Source organism: Mytilus californianus, unplaced genomic scaffold (assembly GCF_021869535.1).
Source record: "Mytilus californianus isolate M0D057914Y unplaced genomic scaffold, xbMytCali1.0.p SCAF_9, whole genome shotgun sequence".
Lineage (NCBI taxonomy): Eukaryota > Metazoa > Mollusca > Bivalvia > Mytilida > Mytilidae > Mytilus > Mytilus californianus.
Window position 1 is genome coordinate 5,844,557 of NW_026262745.1, and position 20,777 is coordinate 5,865,333.

The following is a 20,777-nucleotide window of genomic DNA, read 5'->3' on the forward strand; positions in this document are numbered from 1 at the left end:
ACAGGTCGAGAATGGGTTAAGACTGTTTCAGACTGGTCGAGTAATAGTTCAGACTATTTTCAATGGCAAAGATAAGGGTCAAGTACAAATCAGTACGGTCGAGTATGGTTTAGACTGGGGTCGAGTAATGTCGAGTAAAATTCAGACCAATTCAGACTGGTCGAGTAAAATTCAGTACAGTCGAGTACAAATATAGGCCATTTCAGACTTTTACTGGTTTGTAGTGTATGTAGTGTCAATTTCTAAACGATTGTATGAACGATTGCTTTTTTTTGTCTAAGCTACTAGTATTTACAATGTACAGTGTACACTACACTACAACATTACAGTGAGGACTGGAAATACAATGACTATAACAAACAAATAGACTTATTCATCGACACTTGAACATGCAAATCGTGTAATCTATCACACTTCAGTGTAACCACTATCGCACTATGGCGTAGCTATCAAGAAGATAGCGTCACAATGCCACCATCACACTTCGGCATGATCAAAAACGCAATTCAGCGTCAAACCATCGCACATCAGTGTGACCATAGCAGTTTGGAGTACCACCACGGTTCATTATATATATATATATATATATATATATATATGTAGTTTATTTATTTGTAAATAATGTATGTATAATGTACAAATGTGAACTTCATTATTTTAAGGCAAGATAAATTTCATCAATGCTGGTAATCAGGTTTCAAAATTAAATTTTATGTTAGGAATAGTTTTCAGAATGAATAATTCATGGTTTTAAAATCTAAAGGACTGTGGTAATTTCATTGTTAGTTCCCTAAAATGAAAATAATGTCATGTTATTGGATGAATTTCCATTGTTTGGGATGTTGTTAACCTATCACAACGTTTTGGTGTATGCTTTTGAAAATATTACCAAAAATACATTTGTTTTTAAAACGATGAATTGAATATGAGAAATAAAGACTGAGATAAATTTATGTATAGAAGTAGTTAAAGCTCTGGTTTGTTCATTTAAAATAGTAAAATGTCTTGTTTTAGTTTTGATGTGTTTTTTGATTGGTGTCTCACTGACATCTAACCTACACCCCTTTTTTATTATATATGATAGGCACCTTGAAATGGAACCTATTGGTAGTTGATTCAAAACACACTCTCAGAACTTAATTTCTATTTTTGTTTTATGGTTGCTTCCCCTGTGTGAAAAATGCAAATTGTATGTTTTATGTATGTTTTATATTTCTCAGAAATAACCGGCATGTATGTTTGTCATTGTTCTTTTGAAGATAGGCTTTTGTAAGTGTATCTTATGTCTTTTATGGACAGTCATTCCATATACTGCTATTATAAATAGAAAATGGTATGCCTTTTATGTTAGACAATCATTTCATTTGTATAAAGGAAGGAAGACAAAAATTCAGACTAGTGTTTTATTCAGAGTTTTTGCTGTGATTTGTTATGTTAAACATACTATTGTCACAGTAAGATGACTTCCAATATCTGAGTTATGATAGGTAATGAATAAGCTTCTGTACATTTTTGACATATAATAAATAATTATCCGTAAATTTTTGACATATAATAAATAATTTAATAGAAAATATGCTTTACATCCCATAATTTATGTATATTTTAATTTTATTGATATCATTGTTTTGATCAAAAGCTACTTGCGTGCAAGTCTTAAGAGTGTTTTTTAAAATGTGCTTTAGAAAAATGACAGAAGAGATTTAGACAACCATCAAAGAAAACCAGCAACAGAATAAAATGTATGTCCAATTTCAATATTAATGAATGAAAGAATTTTTTAAAAGGCTGAAACTTCATATGTATTTATCTTTTGCATATAGTTGTCTTAAAGGAAAAGATGCAAGAAGGCCACTCTTTTTCCCCTTTTTATTTAGAAATCTCAAAACTTTATTAATCTGTCAGTTTTTTATATTCAGAAAAAACATTTATCGTTAAGGTCTTCATTATTTTAAAATACATTTAAAGTCTACGTATATGTTTTCATTTTCCACCCATAAATTCAGTGTACTGAAAGAAAAACTGTCCATATTGCCTCTTAATGACATGATTATTATTTAGATTTGAAAAACTGCCATATAAAAATAAGGAGAGGTGGTATGATTGCCAAAGAGACAATTATCCACCAAAGTTCAAATGAAGTTGATGTAAGCAATTATAGGCAACAGTACAGCCTTCAACAATGAGAAAACCCATACCGTATAGTCAGCTATAAAAGGCCATGACATGACATACTACACAAGAAAATTTGTAACAAAAATGTTGACTTACAGCAGATACTGTAAATTAGGAATTTTTGGATGTTTCTTTTATTGTGGAAAATTGAATGTGATAAGAAAGACATTAGTTAGATATTGCAGAAGTCAGACCAAATTATTTATCATTCTGCATTTTCGGCATTAGTAAATCTTGCATTTTGGTTCCTTGATTAACAGTCTTAATTGCACATCTGGGAATTTGGGTAAGGCTTTTGCTCAAATTTGTTTTTTATAAGAAACTTGAAAATTTGGCCAATAAGGCTGAAAATAAAATGTTTTGATGTTCATTGTAACATTGAATTAAGAGGTATTTATTGCTCTTGCAATTTTTTTCAATTTTCTGCATTTATATTTTTTATTCATGAAATATCTTATTTTTCTAATGAATTGCGGATATGTATCAAGACATTTATTTAGTAATTTAAATGTGTTTATCCAGATGTAAGCCTTTATCTTAAAAAAAAAAATGGTATTAAACAGGAGTCTTGGAAAACAGGGTAATATTCAGAACTTCAGTTTATTTTTAGCTTGAACTGAATATATTATTTTGTACAATACAGTATTGAACATGTGCTTTCCCCAGAAACCATGTGAATTCAATTTTACGGATATAACCCATAAAGTTGACCCTTATAAAAAGAGAATATATTAGAAAGTTTAATAAGAATTGTTAACTGAAAACTTAGGAGTCTCAAAGACAATTGACATGTTTCAACTAACGGAAAATTACTGGTTATAATTGGCTTTTTTGGGGGGTCAAAAATTGAAGGGTCACTGTGGGAACAGGTTGTGATGAGAGACGAAAAAGTGTTGGGATATTGTGTATGAAAGGAAACTGAATCTGCTTTCTTACTCAAGTTTGTTATTGGTGTGATAAATGCTCATGTTTTATTGTCAGTATGCAATTATTTTGTCCCATTTATGTTAAAATTATTTTTATACTAATTTTTTTGTTATTTTATTTAATTTTCTTCCTGAATTTTTATGATTTTTACATTTACAGTGTGCGATTAATTTATCGGTAAAGGAAGTATAAATTGGAGGGAAAAAAACTTTCTATATTCATTTTTTATCATAAAAATCTGGTTTTGATATTGGAGTTCTGCTTGAAGCTTTTGAAAAAAGTATTGTAAACATTTAACTAAGCATCCTTATTTCTACATCTTTGCTCACTCAATAGAGCATAACTATAATCATATTACATTGTTATTTATGGATTTTAGGGAGCTTTTTAAAAATATGAAGGACATTTTTTCATATGTTTAAAATTTTATTTGTAGAGTATTGTTATTTGTTACAAAGATTCCAGAATAAACACTGTCACAGAAAAAGATTGTTTTGATTAAAAAATCCATTACATTTTTTCTATTGAGGGTTGAGAAACTTTTTTTGAAGTTGCAGTTTCAAATTTTTAACTTATAACAGACCTTACTATCTATTTGATCTAAAAATTTGAAAAAGTTGAATTATCCAACATGCAAAGTTAAAGACATGAAATACAAAAGATCTATTATATTATGACTATTTATTGTATCCCCTGCAATGGAAGTCAGATGCAAAAAAGAAAAGGGCAATCTGAGCTTACTTATGGCCATTTGGAAACTATATTTGGCCATATAACAGTTGCAAGTATATCATGCCTATCTGATTTCAAGTCTGTCTGTCTTTTCACAGTTAATGTTCCATTTTCTCAGTGGCTCATTATGAGTAATAGGTCAATAACATTGGTTTGTGGAATGTTTTTTTGGTGTACTTGTCCTTTTGACAGGAGTCAAAAATGACCTGTTTTGTGGTTCAACGATCAGTGTCAAGTTTTCATCCTTAGGTTAGTTTCTCATTTACTTGAGTTATAGGTCAACTATATTAGGTCTATGGAATGGTTGTAAGGTCTTTATGTATCAAAAGTCAACACACAGTTTTGTTTTTAAAATCAAGCAACAAAAAATAAATAGTGAATATGAAGTTCCTTTTCAAACTATTAAATCATAAAAATATTTAAATGGTTCCCAAAGTCGTTTAGATATAAAAATAACGGTCTAACTTCAAACACACAGAAATAAATGACAAAACACAACAATATTGATTAAACCAAATATGCAATTAAATTAAAGAACAACGTTAAGCGATGCCAAATTTTTTTTTTTCCAAGACTACAGGATCAGCTAGGAGTAAAAATGATTTTAATTTTTCACTCTTAAGCATTTTTGTTTTGTGTGATGACCCTTTTAAACTTTTTGCAACATCATGGAATACGTTTAACAAAGGTTCTACAGAGAGAACCTCACTACTTTCGCTCATAAGTATCTTTGTCTTTCTTAGAAGTGTGGAACTAATATGTAGATAATCCCCTAAATTTACACGATTTTCATTTATTAGTTTTTGAATATTTTTAAGATCCGCTACACTTGCAGTATGCACCTTACGTTCATGTTCATTGAAAAATAGAGTGTTTTTTAAACTCTCAATATTAGACCCTAACTCTTCCAATTCCCTTTTCCTTCTATCAAGAGAATTTTGACGATCCATATAATCATCCCATGCAAACTCCTGTTTACGTCTGGCTCTTTCAATTTCATCACTTAATCCAGTAAAAATTGCGGCAATTTCACCAATAAAAGGAATGGAATAGACTCCACGTTCTCCTTCTCTTCGCTTTCGATGGTACTCGTTCACTGCTCTATCCATGTTCCGCTCAGCATATTTATGATCTTGATGCGCAGTTTGAAGATGAATTTGTGCAATGTCATTTGCATATCTTTTTTCATTTATTTCTAGATTAGTTCTTTCAATTTCCGCTTCTAAATTCCTGATTATGTCCGATAAAACCTTTTCTGTAGATATTGATTTCTCAAATTCTTGGTTAGCATTCGATCTCAGTATTGATAAATTATTGTTTGCATTTTCAAAGTCCTTATAAGCTTTAAGTATCAAATCATAGATATTTTGCATTTGATATTTTGTAAATGGCTTGTTGGATTCAATATAAACATTAGAAAGTATTTGGTATGCCAGCATAAGATGGTGGATTCCGGTATTGACGTATGGCGTCACGTGAACACTAATACTAGAATCATAGTGTACAAGAGACGCCTCCATTGCTCTCCCTTCAAATTCCTACTTTGATAATTTCTTTGCTTCCTTATCTGAAACACAAAAAATACAACATATGTGTGTGTCATCTGTGAAAGGATTCTTGTATTTTTAGGCAAATGTTAAATTTTGTCGACTAGGGTGACTTATTGACAAGGCTATAAACATCCTGTGCTTCCATGCAGACTGTATGTGAAACTGAGGGTATTGTTAATGAATGAAGAATATTGTCAGTTGGATAATTGGACTGGGATTTTTTCTTTCTTTTAAAAAGCTCTGTATGTTGGGCTGATACTCCACCATAACACCAATAAATCGTTATAGTTAACCGTAATAAAGAAAACAAATACAAATTAAAATAAAAGTTGTCTTATGTTATGTCCTGGTGTTTTTTTTTTATATTTGGATAATTCGTTGAAGACAAGGAGATTTCCTCTAGATGGTTTTGTTGTAATATATGTCGTCTTATTGTCACGTTATAGTATTACCAACACTTCTTTTTATTCATCAAATCCCCAAAGAAGAGGATATGCCAAACAGCTGTGTTCCAATCAAACTGAAATATCTACATGTACACATGTACACTGCGTTGTTCCAACACTAAAGAATTGCATTAGAAAATTGTATCCGACCTATTTACCATGTTTTACAAGTCCGTGTGTTTTGTGTATTTTTTTAGAATTTCCCTATGTTACTCGCAAAAAGAAACATTCTCTATGTTAAATGTGTATCATGTAGCTACAATGACATGGTCATATTTATAAATTAACTGTTTACAAAACTTTTGAATTTTTGAAATACTAAGGCTTTTCTACCTCAGGGATAGATTACCTTAGCTGTATTTGGCAAAACTTTTAGGAATTTTGGTTCTCAATGCTCTTCAACTTTGTACTTTATTTGGCCTTTTTAACTGTTTTGGATTCGAGCGTCACTGATGAGTCTTTTGTAGACGAAACGCGCGTCTGGCATAAATACAAAATTTAATCCTGGTATCTATGATGAGTTTATTTCTACACATATGGTGTGGCGAGTTGGCGCCAAGTAAATTTTAAACTTTTTGAAATAGAGGCGAAAGATACCAAAAGGAAATTCAAACTCATAAGTCGAAAATAAACTTACAACGCCATGGCAAAAACAGAAAAAGACCAAAAGACAAACAACAGTACACAAAACACAACATAGAAAACCAAAAACTGAGCAACACGAACGCACCTAAAATCGGGAGTGATCTCAGGTGCTCCGGAAGGGTAAGCAGATCCTGCTTCATATGAATTGTTTCTTTCTACATGTATATTTTTAATTGTTTGAAATAATGCTCGTCGGACATGACGACATAACTCAGACCGTACTAGGTTATTTTAATGATATCAATCTTGTGCTGTTTGTTAATGGTAACCAGGGGCAAACAGTAAAATAAACAAAAATAAAAGTGGAGGTTTGTATCATGTCAAGAATCTTAAAGGGAGAAAATTATTTTCTCTAGTATTTGAATCCTTATGATTAATATTAACGTAAAGGAAAAATAACTCCAATAAAGAATAAATTGAAAGTTTGTGATCAGACGATTTGAGCTGATAGTTTTCTCCTTGACAACGTTTATATAAAAATATGGAGATTGCCAATGACACAACTACCACCAAACTTCAAATGAAGTGGATGTAAGCAATTATAGGCAACCGTACGGCCCTCAACAATAAGAAAACCCATACTATAGTCGGCTATAAAAGGCCCGGACATGAAAAATATGAAACAATTGAATGTACGTTTCGTCAATATATTTTTTTCACAGATGGGAACCAATTGCACCCTTTTAATAGCAGACTTGTTCCTGTATTGTTTGGAATAACAGTGTATAGCCAAACTCAGTACAGAGTCGTGTAAGCTCTATTAAATAGAAAAATGAAGACCACTTAGTTACCCTGGTGATATTTTTGCCTTAAATAATTTATAATTCTTTAATACTGCGGAAATTTACCCAAGGAAATGACATAACATAAATATATTGTAAACAACAATTATTGTCTTTCTGGATTTCGATATATTTCAGTTTCACATGGGAAACTATACAAACAATTATTTTTAGAAACAAGATATTTTTATTCCCTATTGTTACTTTCCTTTCTACGACAATGTTCCTTTTACTTCTGTTTACGGCGTGTATATTTCTTAGGGATCATAGATTAATTCTTACGAGGAAGCTCCGAGCATGCTCGGAGGATGCTCAGAGCTTTTTCAGTAGGCTCTTCTCTGCAGTTTATGTGAAAATAATTATCATGATCCATTAAGATGTCAATCAAATCTACACCACTTCTATAATAAGGAAAGTAGAGCATTATAGAGGAAGCTCAATTAACACCTGTGTAAACATCTAATCTATTCAAATACATTTTGCCTGAAATTTTACAAAACTATAGAATAGATTAGAAATTCTTCAACAGTACTGTGTAATGCTTGGAAAGAAATCTCATGTCTCCACAAAAAGTGAAAGTCATTTAACAAAAAATATACAATTATTATATTTTTAAAATAATCATTTCTTTTTTTATAATAAAAAAAATTCTCAAATTTTATAATTAGATGATATGATTTAAATATAGTTTATATTATATAATATGCTACATAAAAGTTATCAAGACACAAATAACAGTCAGGGGGCGATACTAAAGGAGTTATTTTTTTTAGTTACTTATATAAATAGGTATTTTTTGTTTTTTTAAAATTATTTGATATAATCTCAATTGTTATTTTAAATTTCAAAAGTGGACTAAATGTAGTTTTTAAGAATTTTTTATATCATTTCATTAAGTAAAATTAAGTATTTATCCAACTTGAGATGAGTATAGAGAGATTACTTTAAAAATAATGACAAAAATATTACTTTTATAAATTATTTTATACATCTTCGAAAAACTAAGCATACTTACAATTATTTAAGGAACATATGTAATTGTTTTTGATAAATATTTCAAATTATAAATAACTTCAAGTCTTAATTAAATCACAAGGTTCCATCCATTTATATTTGTTCATCTCTAAGATTTTGAAGGAAAATGTTATTTTAATAGCCCAAAGAGACCAATCTATGACCAAGAAGTGTGGCATCAGAAAGGCAATTAGTGTTTCAGGAGGATTTAAATAGTTTTATACTGAATGGGGAAAATAACCAGATGTGAAAATTTGTTAAAGCTTGTAAAACCTGTATGAATGGACACCTATAGAAATAATATTAACAGAAGTTACTTATTCATGATATATAAGTAATATTTGAAACAACCTTGTTTTCAATATAACTTGCATAGGTTATTTTGAAAATTACTAGTTTAAGTAATGCCCTTAACTAAACAATGGTATTTTTTTTTTATAAAATAGCAAAGTTAGTTTTTTATATAAAATATTTTTGCAATTTTAGGGGACATGGCTACTAAAGCTTGTAAACAGAGAAAAAAAAAGGGGGATAGAATTTGGTTGGTTAATTCTGGTGGTGTCTTCTTTCTTATATGCATTGAAAAATTATGTTGTTTTATTACTATAGTACAGGACAAGAAAAAACTTTACTCATGTCAAGTATTTCTTTATTTAAAACATAGATAAATTCTGCACATATTTTTGGAAAAATACCAATTAAACAAAGACTGATAGGGGGAAACAATTTTATATTAGATTTTCATTCAAGTACAGGTCAGGATAAAACTTCACTTATATAATTATGCCAAGTATTTCTTTATTTAAAATAAAACCAAATCTGCACAATTATAAAAAAAATTACAATTAAAGTGAGACGTACTAGAGGGAAAACAATGGTGGTATTACCTCCTCAACTTTTCTTAGAGTAGCCATAATTTTTTTTATAAAAAACTAACTTTGCTATTTTATAAAAAAAAAAAAAAATTATCATTGTTTTAATAGTTAGGGGCATTACTTAAACAAGTAATTTTCAAAATTACTTATACAAGTTACATTGAAAACAAGGTTGTTTCAAATATTACTTATATATCATGAATAAGTAACTTCTGTTAATATTATTTCTATAGGTGTCCATTCATACAGGTTTTACAAGCTTTACCAAATTTTCACATCTGGTTATTTTCCCCATGCAGTATAAAACTATTTAAATCCTCCTGAAACACTAATTGCCTTTCTGAATCCACACTTCTTGGTCATAGATTGGTCTCTTGGGCTATTAAAATAACATTTTCCTTTAAAATCTTAGAGATGAACAAATATAAATGGATGGAACTTTGTGATTTAATTAAAACTTGAAGTTATTTATAATTTGAAATCTTTATCAAAAACAATTACATATGTTCCTTAAATAATTGTAAGTATGCTTAGTTTTTCGAAGATGTATAAAATAATTTATAAAAGTAATATTTTTGTCATTATTTGTAAAGTAATCTCTCTATACTCATCTCAAGTTGGATAAATACTTAATTTTACTTAATGAAATGATGAAAAAATTCTTAAAAACTACATTTAGTCCACTTTTGACATTTAAAATAACTATTGAGTTTATATCAAATAATTTAAAAAAACAAAAAAATACCTATTAATATATATTAAGTAACTAAAAAAAATAACTTGTTTAGTATCGCCCCCTGACTGTTGTTTGTGTCTTGATAACTTTTATGTAGCATATTATATAATATAAACTATATTTAAATCATATCATCTAATTATAAGATTTGAGAATTTTTTTTATTATAAAAAAAGAAATGATTAATAAATATAATAATTGTATATTTTTTGTTAAATGACTTTCACTTTTTTGTGGAGACTTGAGATTTCTTTCCAAGCATTACACAGTACTGTTGAAGAATTTCTTATCTTTTCTATAATTTGTAAAATGTCATGCAAAATGTATTTGAATAGATCAGTTGTTTACACAGGTGTTAATTGAGCTTCCTCTATAATGCTCAACTTTCCTTATTATAGAAGTGGTGTAGATTTGATTGACATCTTAATGGATCATGATAATTATTTTCACATAAACTGCAGAGAAGAGCCTACTGAAAAAGCTCCGAGCATGCTCGGAGCTTCCTCGTAAGAATAAATCTATGATCCCTTAGTCGATTTCCGTTTTTTTTTTGCAAAGGCATTGTCAGTTCGTTTTCGACTTATAGGTTTAATTATACCTTTGGTATCTGTTGCCTCTGTTTCCAAATTTGTAAGCTGTACCCGTGTCTGTAGTGACGATTCATATCTCGATGAACGAACACTATGTATAACTAGCGATAAATTATTATGTCAAGGATTTCCCTACCACAAATAACTTAAACCTTTTACTTAATTCTTTCATTGACATAATATTATATTTGAAGTTTGGCTGTACCCTTAGAAACCTTATTACATACGGATATCACATTCTTATATGAATAGTGTTGTTGTTTTTTGAGCTTGTAAATACGATACAATTACAATTAATGATCCATTGAATGAATAGTTCTTAGAGATAATCAAACACTGTAGGGGGTATTTTAATACTGCCTTATCGGTACTTACACTGTTCTGTTTTTAATGAACTAAATCATAACTAAATATGTATTGTTATGAGTTTTGAACACTTATGGTTATGCTCACTGTCTAAAATTTTTTTTTGACTTTGCATAAGGTCATGTTTTTCTAAGACTATTTAAATTAAGGCGACAGTAGTCTACTGATTTTCAAATCTCGTAGTATCGACTAAGAAGAGACAAATCAGGGTAACAAACAAAACTTGAAGGAATCGCGTGCACCCCAAAAGCAGCGAGAACGAGTGCGTCGACAGGGTATGCATGTGTCTCCTACGTATGCATCACCAGTCATTTAAACCCAGATGCAATCAAAATGTCTCAATCTAGAATAGGACACAATTGGTAAAATAACAGATCAGACGACCATACTAGTATCTAAAGATCAGACGACTATTCTGGTATCTAAAGATCAGACGACTATACTGGTATCTAAAGATCAGACGACTATACTGGTATCTAAAGATCAGACGACTATACTGGTATCTAAAGATCTCAGACAGCGAAAACATGTCGCTAATGAGTTGAGACAGACACATCTTTGACGGTGACACTTATATAATGTCGATTTCAGTCGATCTTTCTCATAATTCTGTTTGCACTCATAGTAGGAAACTCTTGTTTTATAGACACACCTAGTATCGCTCCTTTTGGAGTTCATGCGATTCCCTCGTGTTTTATTAATCGTTTTGATTTGTATCTCCTTATTCGATTTATAAGATTTGGACATTGGTAAACTATTGTTGCCTATATTTCATAACTTGTAAAATGGTCTACAGTAATGATACTTTTCTATCAATTTAAATCATCCACCCGATATAAAAATACAGAATTAGATAAAAAGAAAGGTCACGAAAACCCTGCTTAATAACGTTCAAATTATTTTTTTAGATATACTTAGATAATATAATCGGAGTAAAATGTAACTTTTTTGTAAGATACAAATGATCACATTGTGCTCAGTTTATTGTTTATTCATGTTATTACTCTAGACAGATCGTTGTCTTTATCTCAATCACTGAAAGACGAAGCTACAGCCCAAGCCTACTTCTTTTGCGAGGAAATGGGTATATATGTCGTAATCATATGTAACTTTAATAGTTTTACACGGTTTTTACTGTAAAGTTTATGTAGATGAAATTCAAATTTGAAAAGAACAAATATCATTTTGAACAAACTTTATTTTTTCGAGGGTCAAAAAAGAGATTCCATTTAAAGTTAATCCCAATTTCTTTCAATGCAATATTGTTTGTCCAAGTGACAGATAAGAATTAAAAAATCATGACCAGGCTTTATCATTCCAAGCCACAGGCCTCTATGAGTATTAGGAATCAAAATCAAACAATTATTACCATTGTTATTTGTATCAATCATTCAGCAGTATCAAATTAAAAAAACACAAACAAAACAACACGAAATTCCTGTTTATTTTAAGTTCAACCATTTACAAATTTATTATGAACAGCTAACAACATTTCAGCAACACTGATGAAAATATCAAATTTTACAGATTCGACGCGAAGTGAAGTCTTCAAGACGCAGTGAAATAGAAAAACGATTGCTTGACATACCAACCAGTAATGAGTATTCTCGTGACATTTCAAAAGTTTTTGTCGTATGTTAGTTCATTTAGTTTTCTCTCATATTTTGCAAGACGTTCTTGGCCTTTTTTCATAACGACTTTGCTTATTTCGCTTAAGGCATTTTGTCAATTTTCATGTTCTTTCTTCTCACTGATTTTTTTTTTGTTCAGTCTTAGGATCTAAAGCGGTCAAACCACCCAATGAGTTCATCTGGTCAATTGAATGCTGTTCCGATATTTCCACGTATGGTGCTACTATTTCATGAACTGCATACGATAATGTAATTACTTTTAACATACTTTCATAAACAAGTTCACGCGTTAAAGGGAGCAAAGCATCGTTTTTCAATTTCAGTTTTGTACCTATATTTGAATGTTCTATCAAGGTATTAACATTTACATGAAAATTAATTTTTTTCATTTTTGATATCGTTTTAAAAAATCTCACAACTTTTCCGCATTCTTCAGGAACTTTTTGTATGGCTTCAATACCTTTCATTAACGTTTTTCTAATTTCTTCAAAGTCAACCTTTTCTACCTTAAATTTAGCTAAATTCTTTAGGGTATCTGCCATCCGAGCATTATTTCTTCTATGGCTTTGAAACATTTCTTCCTGCTTTGTTATTGAATCTTCCAACACATCTTTCGCAGAATCGACTTTAATGTGAGCCTTTATTTATTCGTTGTGCACTAAACTAGAACAAAACATTGACTTGTGCCAACTCATACGAGGACCTCTACTGTGTAAAAATGTATCTGCTTCAGTAACAAACCTTTCTGAAATAAGTAAGGTATCTTCTACTTCCATAATTATTGCTTTTATTCTGTCGTCATTAAGTTTCAAGTCTTTGTGTAATGCTATAAGTTGTAAACACAGTCAAATGGAATCCTCACATATATATTTGGATGGCTCGGTTGGCATTTGATCTCTATTTATGTTCCTTAGATTTAATTTAAGACTTTCTTTTGGCGAGGGCACTGAATCAATCTCGTTCCAGTTAGGTGTTTTTTTCACCTTTTTCATGGCGCGATGTCGCGACGTTTACTAATGTATGCACATGTCTATTTATTTCTCCAACAAAACTGAAAGCTCGTTTGCCTGCTCGATCTTTTGGCGTTTCTGCTTCTTCTCTTGTCGTTTGAATTTCCTCAAACATTTGATCCCAATGGCCACGAAAAATTGTTTTGGCTACACCCATAAATCCATCAACAAGCTTAAGAGATAATCCAAGCAATTTCGTACTAGATGGCATTTCATCCAATGCTTCCTCGAACTCATTATGCAGGTCTTTTATTTCTTTCTTCATATCCTCTATCTGTTGTTTCATGAATTATCTTTCTGACATTGTGTTTTCCTGCTCTATTTCACTAGATTTTATCGCCGTTTCGGTATTTTTATATAATTTCTTCGTAAGCTCCTTTAGCAATTGTGCTTGCTTCGTTCAGTACGCTGATTGTCTTCATGAATAAATTAAAACTGCTCTCGGTTTTTACAGAAAGTTCCAAGCATTCATCTGCAATTGTTTCTATTTTCTTCAGTGTCATAGGAACAAACAATTCCAGTTCGTCATTCGTTCCAACATCCGTTATTTTAAGTAACGTCTGAACGTGTCAAGATTAGTAGTGTGTAACCTTATGCTATACATATTCATATGCGCTTCATTAAAAGAATCCGATCCCATATCATTTAACCGAACCAACGATGCCCTGAAGGAATTTGGATATTTCAAATATTTAAAACCGTCTTTAGGAGCATTTTCAAGTAATGTGAAATCACTTTCGTTAGCTATCAGCATCGAGAAAGGAGCTATCTCAGTTTCTGCTGGAGAACTCCCATAAGTCATATAACCATTATGAATAATAAATAACATTTGAGACCAGAAAAATTACAATATTTTCTTATAATACAATGCAATACAACAAGCAATTTTTCTTAACACAAGCTAGATAAATAAAAAAAAATTCTTCATTTATCAAAACTACAAAAAAAACAAATGCAGTCCTTCAATATTAACTGCAATTCACAGTATCATAGATTCATAAGTGTACTTTAATGTTTTAACAAAACTTTGACGTTTTCCGAACTCCTCACTAGATTATAAATGCCTAAAAATGGCTCAAAACTTATTTGGAAAGATTTGTGCTTGCATTGGTTAACACATTTCTTTTGTTGATCAACTTTCCTGTTTTTAGCTTAAACCTATCCATAAGATGATAGGGAAAACACAGAATAGGTTAAAAATCGTAATTAAGGAACAATAACTCATATGGCGATTCCTCTAACAATTGATTTGAATTGATGGTAGATAGATTTTAAAATCTTAGCAAATTTCCCTCTGCCAGATATTTTCTATCTGTAAATTAATCGATCATCTGCATTTTTCCCTTCATTTTATTTTTTTTAATGGCGGCTATGATTTATTTTTCAGCCACCATACTCGACACAAATATTTAAATAGACACAAAAAAAAAACAGCAAAATATATGACGTAATCTTCGATTACTTTTAGATACATAAGTAATAATATTCAATGAAAAAGAACCTAGTTAATATTAGCTCTTTATTATAGGTAAAAATAAATCAAAGCATCATTGGTGCTATGATCCAGCCATTATTTAGCCACAGGTAGTCAGACATTTCTTTTGCCTTATTTTCAAGATTTTTTTTCTTTATACCAGCTTCTTTTCAATTGATTTTTATAGTTTGTCGTACTGTTGCACCACTATCAAGGGTAAGGGGGACGGTTTGGCGCCAACCAACAAGTTTAACCCCGCCACAATCTGTATTTGTTAGTCCCAAGTCAGGAGCCTGTAATTCAGTGGTTGTAGTTTTTTGCTGTATTTCATATTTGTTTTTCGTTCATTGTTTTTTTTACATAAATCAGGTCGTTAATTTTCTCGTTTGAATTGTTTTACATTTGTCATTTCGGGGCCTTTTATAGCTGACTATGCGGTATAGGTTTTGCTCATTGTTAAAGGTCGTACAGTGTCCTATAGTTGTAAACTTCTATGTCATTTGGTCTGTGTTGGTAAGTTGTATTATTTCAAATCATACCACATCTTCTTAATATTTTTATCTTCTGTAAGACATTTATATAGAGACATCCATCACAAGATTGGATAAGGTATTTTAGCCCAAAATGTTATCTTGTGTTTAAATACATTTAACAGAGAAAAACCAAGAGACAACCAACAATCATTAGTTTAAAAAAAAATTTACTCGTAAATGATTGCTTTTGGGAGTATTTCTATGTCTAAACATAAGTATGTAATTTTTCTAACTCATCTTAGGATCATTTATTGAGTTTTGATAAAAATTATATGACACTGAAGATGAACAGTTTATTTCATTTCCATATTATTACTAAACAAATGCATTCAAATCCCAAAGGTGGAGAATTTCACAATATTGATACAAATTCTTTTGATTTATCAACTTATAGAAGGAATACTATTTTAATATCTTGTCTTTCAATTTAATATTTTTGGCCTGATTGGATAAACAAATCTTCAAACGAAGGTATAGCATATTTTTGTCATTGAAGTTTGACTTGATAATTTCCAAAAAGCTCATTTTCAACAACAAAAATTAAATAACTAATTTTTATTCGAATTGGTGTTCATTCTTCATTGAGAAAAAAAAACATTCCTGTATTCAAATACATGTACAAATACCTGTTAAGTAGCAATATAATGGAAAAAAAACAAAAACAAATACATATCATTGCAGACAATGCCTAGGTTAGAGTTCTGTATATTTGTTTATTGTTTTCAGTAATTTATGATAATTGTAACTTAAATTAACCTAAATTATTGACTAATACCAGATTATTATAACACTGATTTTAAGTAAAATAGACCCTGCTTGCATTTTTATACACATTTTGTTTTTTGTCTTTTCTTTGTAAAAAATGCATCTTTTTAATCCTTAATCATTCATCTTTGAGACATAATTTACAGAATAATTATATGCAGTGTAGATCAAAACTGGTTATAGGTATACTATAATTGAGGTCAATCAATTGACAATAAATTGTTCATTAAGATATACATTGAGCTGTATAATAAGGTGTGCATTCAATTATGTAATACAAGAGATATAAACTGTGGTCAATTAAGTTTGGAATTAAAGAGGAGGTGATTCCAAAAATTACTCACACCTTTGAATGAAATTGTTTGTAAATAATGACAGTTGTCTATCATACTATTTTGTTACAGTACTCTTACTTGCATCAGGAAAGAATTGGAATAATAACATTTCAAAAAGTGTGGGATTCAACTTTGATATCAATACGCATCTTGTACCAAACTTTATTCCATAACTTACACAAGCATCAGATACTGATAAAATACTTTCATAATTCTTATCAACTGATTAGATATGATATATTACCTTTTCACATTAATTCATAAATAGTAATTTATTATAAATTTTGATTTATAAAGGAACTATATGTAAGTGTATATTTAAATGAAGTAGCTATTCGACCAATATTTTCTTTATTTAAGGGCAAATAACATGTAAAAGTTGGCAATAGATTATTAAAATAGTGTATAAGTGAAAGTCATAACAACAGTTAATTAGTTTCAGGATATGTCTTGAACTGAGAAGTCTGCACGATCCCAAAATCCGGAGTGATCACATAGATCAGCATGGCTGAATCAAAAAGTATGTATACATTATGACTTGAGCGTTCTATCAAAGTGCCTTATTCAGATCTGTTGTCCAAAATCTGCCTTATTTTCAATCAGATTTATCAACAAATTTTACACTATATCCAGCTTTTGCAACAAATGATTTTCATCACTTGATATTTTTAGTATATGAAAAAGAAAGGAATTTTACATGGGATTAACTGACTTATTTTAAAAATGTACAATGTGTTTGTTAATGATTAGTTTTAAATGTTAGAAAATGCTATAAAAATACTGATTCTCAATAGGATTTGATTTTGAATTTTAGATTCATTTTACAATATAGCTTATAGTTAGAAAAGATGAACTTTTGATTTTCATTATTTTATGACATAAAGATTATGAAAGAATACAAAGTCCTTCTGACAACGGTCGACTGTATTGACATTCCAATATTGTTATAGATATATTGCACATTTATCCCATTTGAATTTGACACTAAATTCTAAATAGAGAATAAAAAATTCTCAATTGCCTTTTTATCCTTACAGATTAGATGATCAAAGAAAGGAATCTTTTGTTTTGATTTAAATTATGTTTATTTATTGTCAACTTTACATTGTATTTCCTTAGGTTATAAGCTTTATAACCTGGCATTAAGAAGATTATCCAAACAAAATATGGTGATTATCCAAACAAAAACATGAAAAAATACCTGTATTTAATTTGAAAATTTAATCTTAAAAGTTAACTTGACAAATTATTCAACTTTAAAAACAAAATCAAAACAAAAATCGCAATGAGCTATATCAGAATAGATATAACCTCCCAATAATGCTTAACAAAAGAAATTCGAGGCATTCTTGGAATGAATGGATACTTTACTTTAAATTAATCATTATAATCTGCATTCTTTGACAAAGGCCAGTAAGGGGGACATACAGAGGAAAACAATCATCAATATCTTGAAGAAAGGTCAACTCTTGCCATATATTTTATTTCAGAAAAAGTGTAATGATGTATTTGTAGAGTTCTAAATGTCCTCTATAAACATGTTGAGCAGTTTAATTGTGTTTAACTTTCTTCAGTTATTTTTTTTCTCTATTTTGTAGGATGCAATTGACAGTAATCGAAATGCAATGCATACTTTTGATAAAGCAATCGATTGCAATCAATTACACACAAAAATATGAGTAATGGATCATTAATCGATTACACAAAAATCCTTTAAGTATTCGATTATCGATAAACCATGATACGGATAACTTTCGTAACTTATGTAAACATTAAGTCGATTTCACTTTGATCTATTCATGGGCGACATACATATACTCAATCCTGGGGTTCAAAGAATTGACATTTCCCCCATTTCCAGACTTTGGAAGTAATTTTTCAGTAAAGTTTACAAAAGATTGTACCAGTTTGTGTAATCAACTCCCCATCGAGTTTCAATCAGGACCAGAAAGTAGCGAATAACAAGTCCATAACTGTGCATGGTATTAAGCAGTATGATTTTGTTTCATTCCTATGTGAATATAAAAGATTTTATTTTGAAAAAAAATATTCATATGGAAAGATACATAGAGTAAAACATTTTTTCCATACGTTGGGAATACACCAAAAGACACTTAGATTACAACTGCCTATTCACGCCGTAAAAAAATCAAAAGACCTGTTCCTCCGTTATTTATTTATCATAAGAAAAAGATTTTTTTACTTCGATGAAAGACTATCAGAAAGGAAATTTCATTTGCAAAGTAGTCTAGGTAAACCTTTCAATGATTGAATGGCGCTTTGTTCCTCCTGCTTGTAAAGTAATAATGATTTCATGGTTGAGCTAGCAAGGAAGATAACAAAGATGCTGTTTTGACCTACACACTAAAGTCATTCTGCTGTAAGTCTACAAAAACGATGGCCATAATACTGTCCCAGGATTATTGGAGATTGGAATATGGAATTGAATCGTTGTGCAACAAGGTCAAGATTGGTGCCTGCTATTGATAGCTCGTTGGGTACCAATCTAAACCATTAGGACAAGTGTGTACGTTATCAGAGACAAATTGGTATTTGTGCACATTTGTATCAGTTGCATATTCTGGAAGTGGAATGCTTGAATAAATACATTTACCGGTAGCTGTTATAGCAAGAGCAGTTGTACATATTTTAGTTCGTTCATATTATTTTATGAAATAAAGTTTACTTGCTAGATAATCTTAGTATTTGTAAATAGAACATTTTGGATCCAGTATAAAACTGGAAACGAACCTTTTCTATAATAAAGATAGACACGCTTACCCAGTATACACGTTACACAGTCAACGATCTACCATTTTGATCTAAGTTTGATCTTTTTAGTTGACCTTTTTTTTTTATAGCTAAACTTACTGGGCACATGCGCAGTCGTCTCCAACTGAGGTTAAATCTGAAGTTCGCATGCATATACATTCAGATGAGATGAAACTATTGTATTGCAGGTCAATAATGTATCAGTGATGTTTTTTTACTTTGATCCCTTATTTTTACGAAATTGTATCAAACTGAACACTTATGGCGAATATTTTTTATATAATTCCGTTCTTGCCATTGTTTTCAGCCACGAAAATCATCCTTCAAATTTCAACTTCAGGTTCATCTCATCCATTTTCCGAAAATTATCAAATACAATTAATAGGTCGTTATGAAATAAAAAAAAATAAAAACTTCCTAAAACCACATAATTTTACTGCTGACAATAAATTTATGATATTGTGAGGCGCAACACTCCATACTCCATACAATAGAAATGTTAAATATCTGAGAAACCTTATATATATTGTAAAAATCGTAGTCAGTGCCCCTTAAAGTCTCCGAATGGACTTTGTGTATTGAATTCATATTACAAAGTTTTTTTCACCACCTTCATTGACCGTCATTGCTTTAAAATAGTAAAACTTGCAAACACAATAATTTGTCAATTTGCATAAAATACTTTTACTTTTACTTTCGTTTTTTAGAAATACAAAATCAGACGCTTTCAATATAATCAACAGATGGTTTCCTTATTCAGATAAATCACAAGGATTAATAGAGTAACGCCGTGGATAAACCACAAATTTTTTATTTAATATGATCGTGTGCATTTTAAAATTAATTGACTCACCTGATATAATCAAATGTAGAATGAAAAGATCAACCTTAAAGTAATAGTGCATATATGTTAAAATACTATAGTTACAGTTAGTTACATATGATGCGATATCAAAGTAATTTCTATTTATAGGTTGCACTTTGTAAATACAGCTGTTTCTCAAACCACGCCTCTTTTGGGGAGATATATAAAATTCAAAGATAATACTTAATATAAATGGGTAATTAACAGCCTTGACATGAAATGTGCTTGCTCTAATTATGGATTTCCTGTGAGAATGAAAAATAAACAAAAGTCTATACAAGACAAAAAAGAGTCATTTTTCCACATAAGTGCAAACCAATCAATAAAACATCATCAATAAGCTACTTGATTACAGAAAAGAAAAAGAAAAATACTATAGAGTTCCGGTTGTGGTCGATAAAAAAATCCACATATTAGCCAATGAAACGGAGAACAATAGAGAGTGTTTTTTTTCTCCATAGGCGACGATACTAGTATATTTTCTAACTTTTTTATTTTCAAAGACAAAACTGTTTTGTCTGATGTTAGTACTATATTATTCTGTTTTAGAAATT

At 30.1% G+C, this 20,777-nt stretch overlaps 1 protein-coding gene across 2 annotated transcripts; it reads right to left on the minus strand.

Annotated features, from left to right (window-relative positions):
* Positions 1-1,389: 1,389 nt before the first annotated feature.
* LOC127716123 (uncharacterized) lies at positions 1,390-20,281 on the minus strand. 2 transcript variants are annotated; one of them, XM_052222205.1, is made up of 2 exons: positions 20,212-20,281; positions 1,390-5,401 (listed from the first exon to the last, which is right to left on the minus strand). In XM_052222205.1, the coding sequence occupies exon 2, from the start codon at positions 5,352-5,354 to the stop codon at positions 4,377-4,379; it is 978 nt and encodes a 325-aa protein (XP_052078165.1). In that variant the 5' UTR covers positions 5,355-5,401; positions 20,212-20,281; the 3' UTR covers positions 1,390-4,376. The 2 variants fall into 2 exon arrangements, with proteins under 2 accessions (XP_052078165.1, XP_052078164.1); XM_052222204.1 differs by lacking the exon at positions 20,212-20,281 and adding an exon at positions 19,368-19,433.
* Between the last annotated feature and the right edge of the window lie 496 nt (positions 20,282-20,777).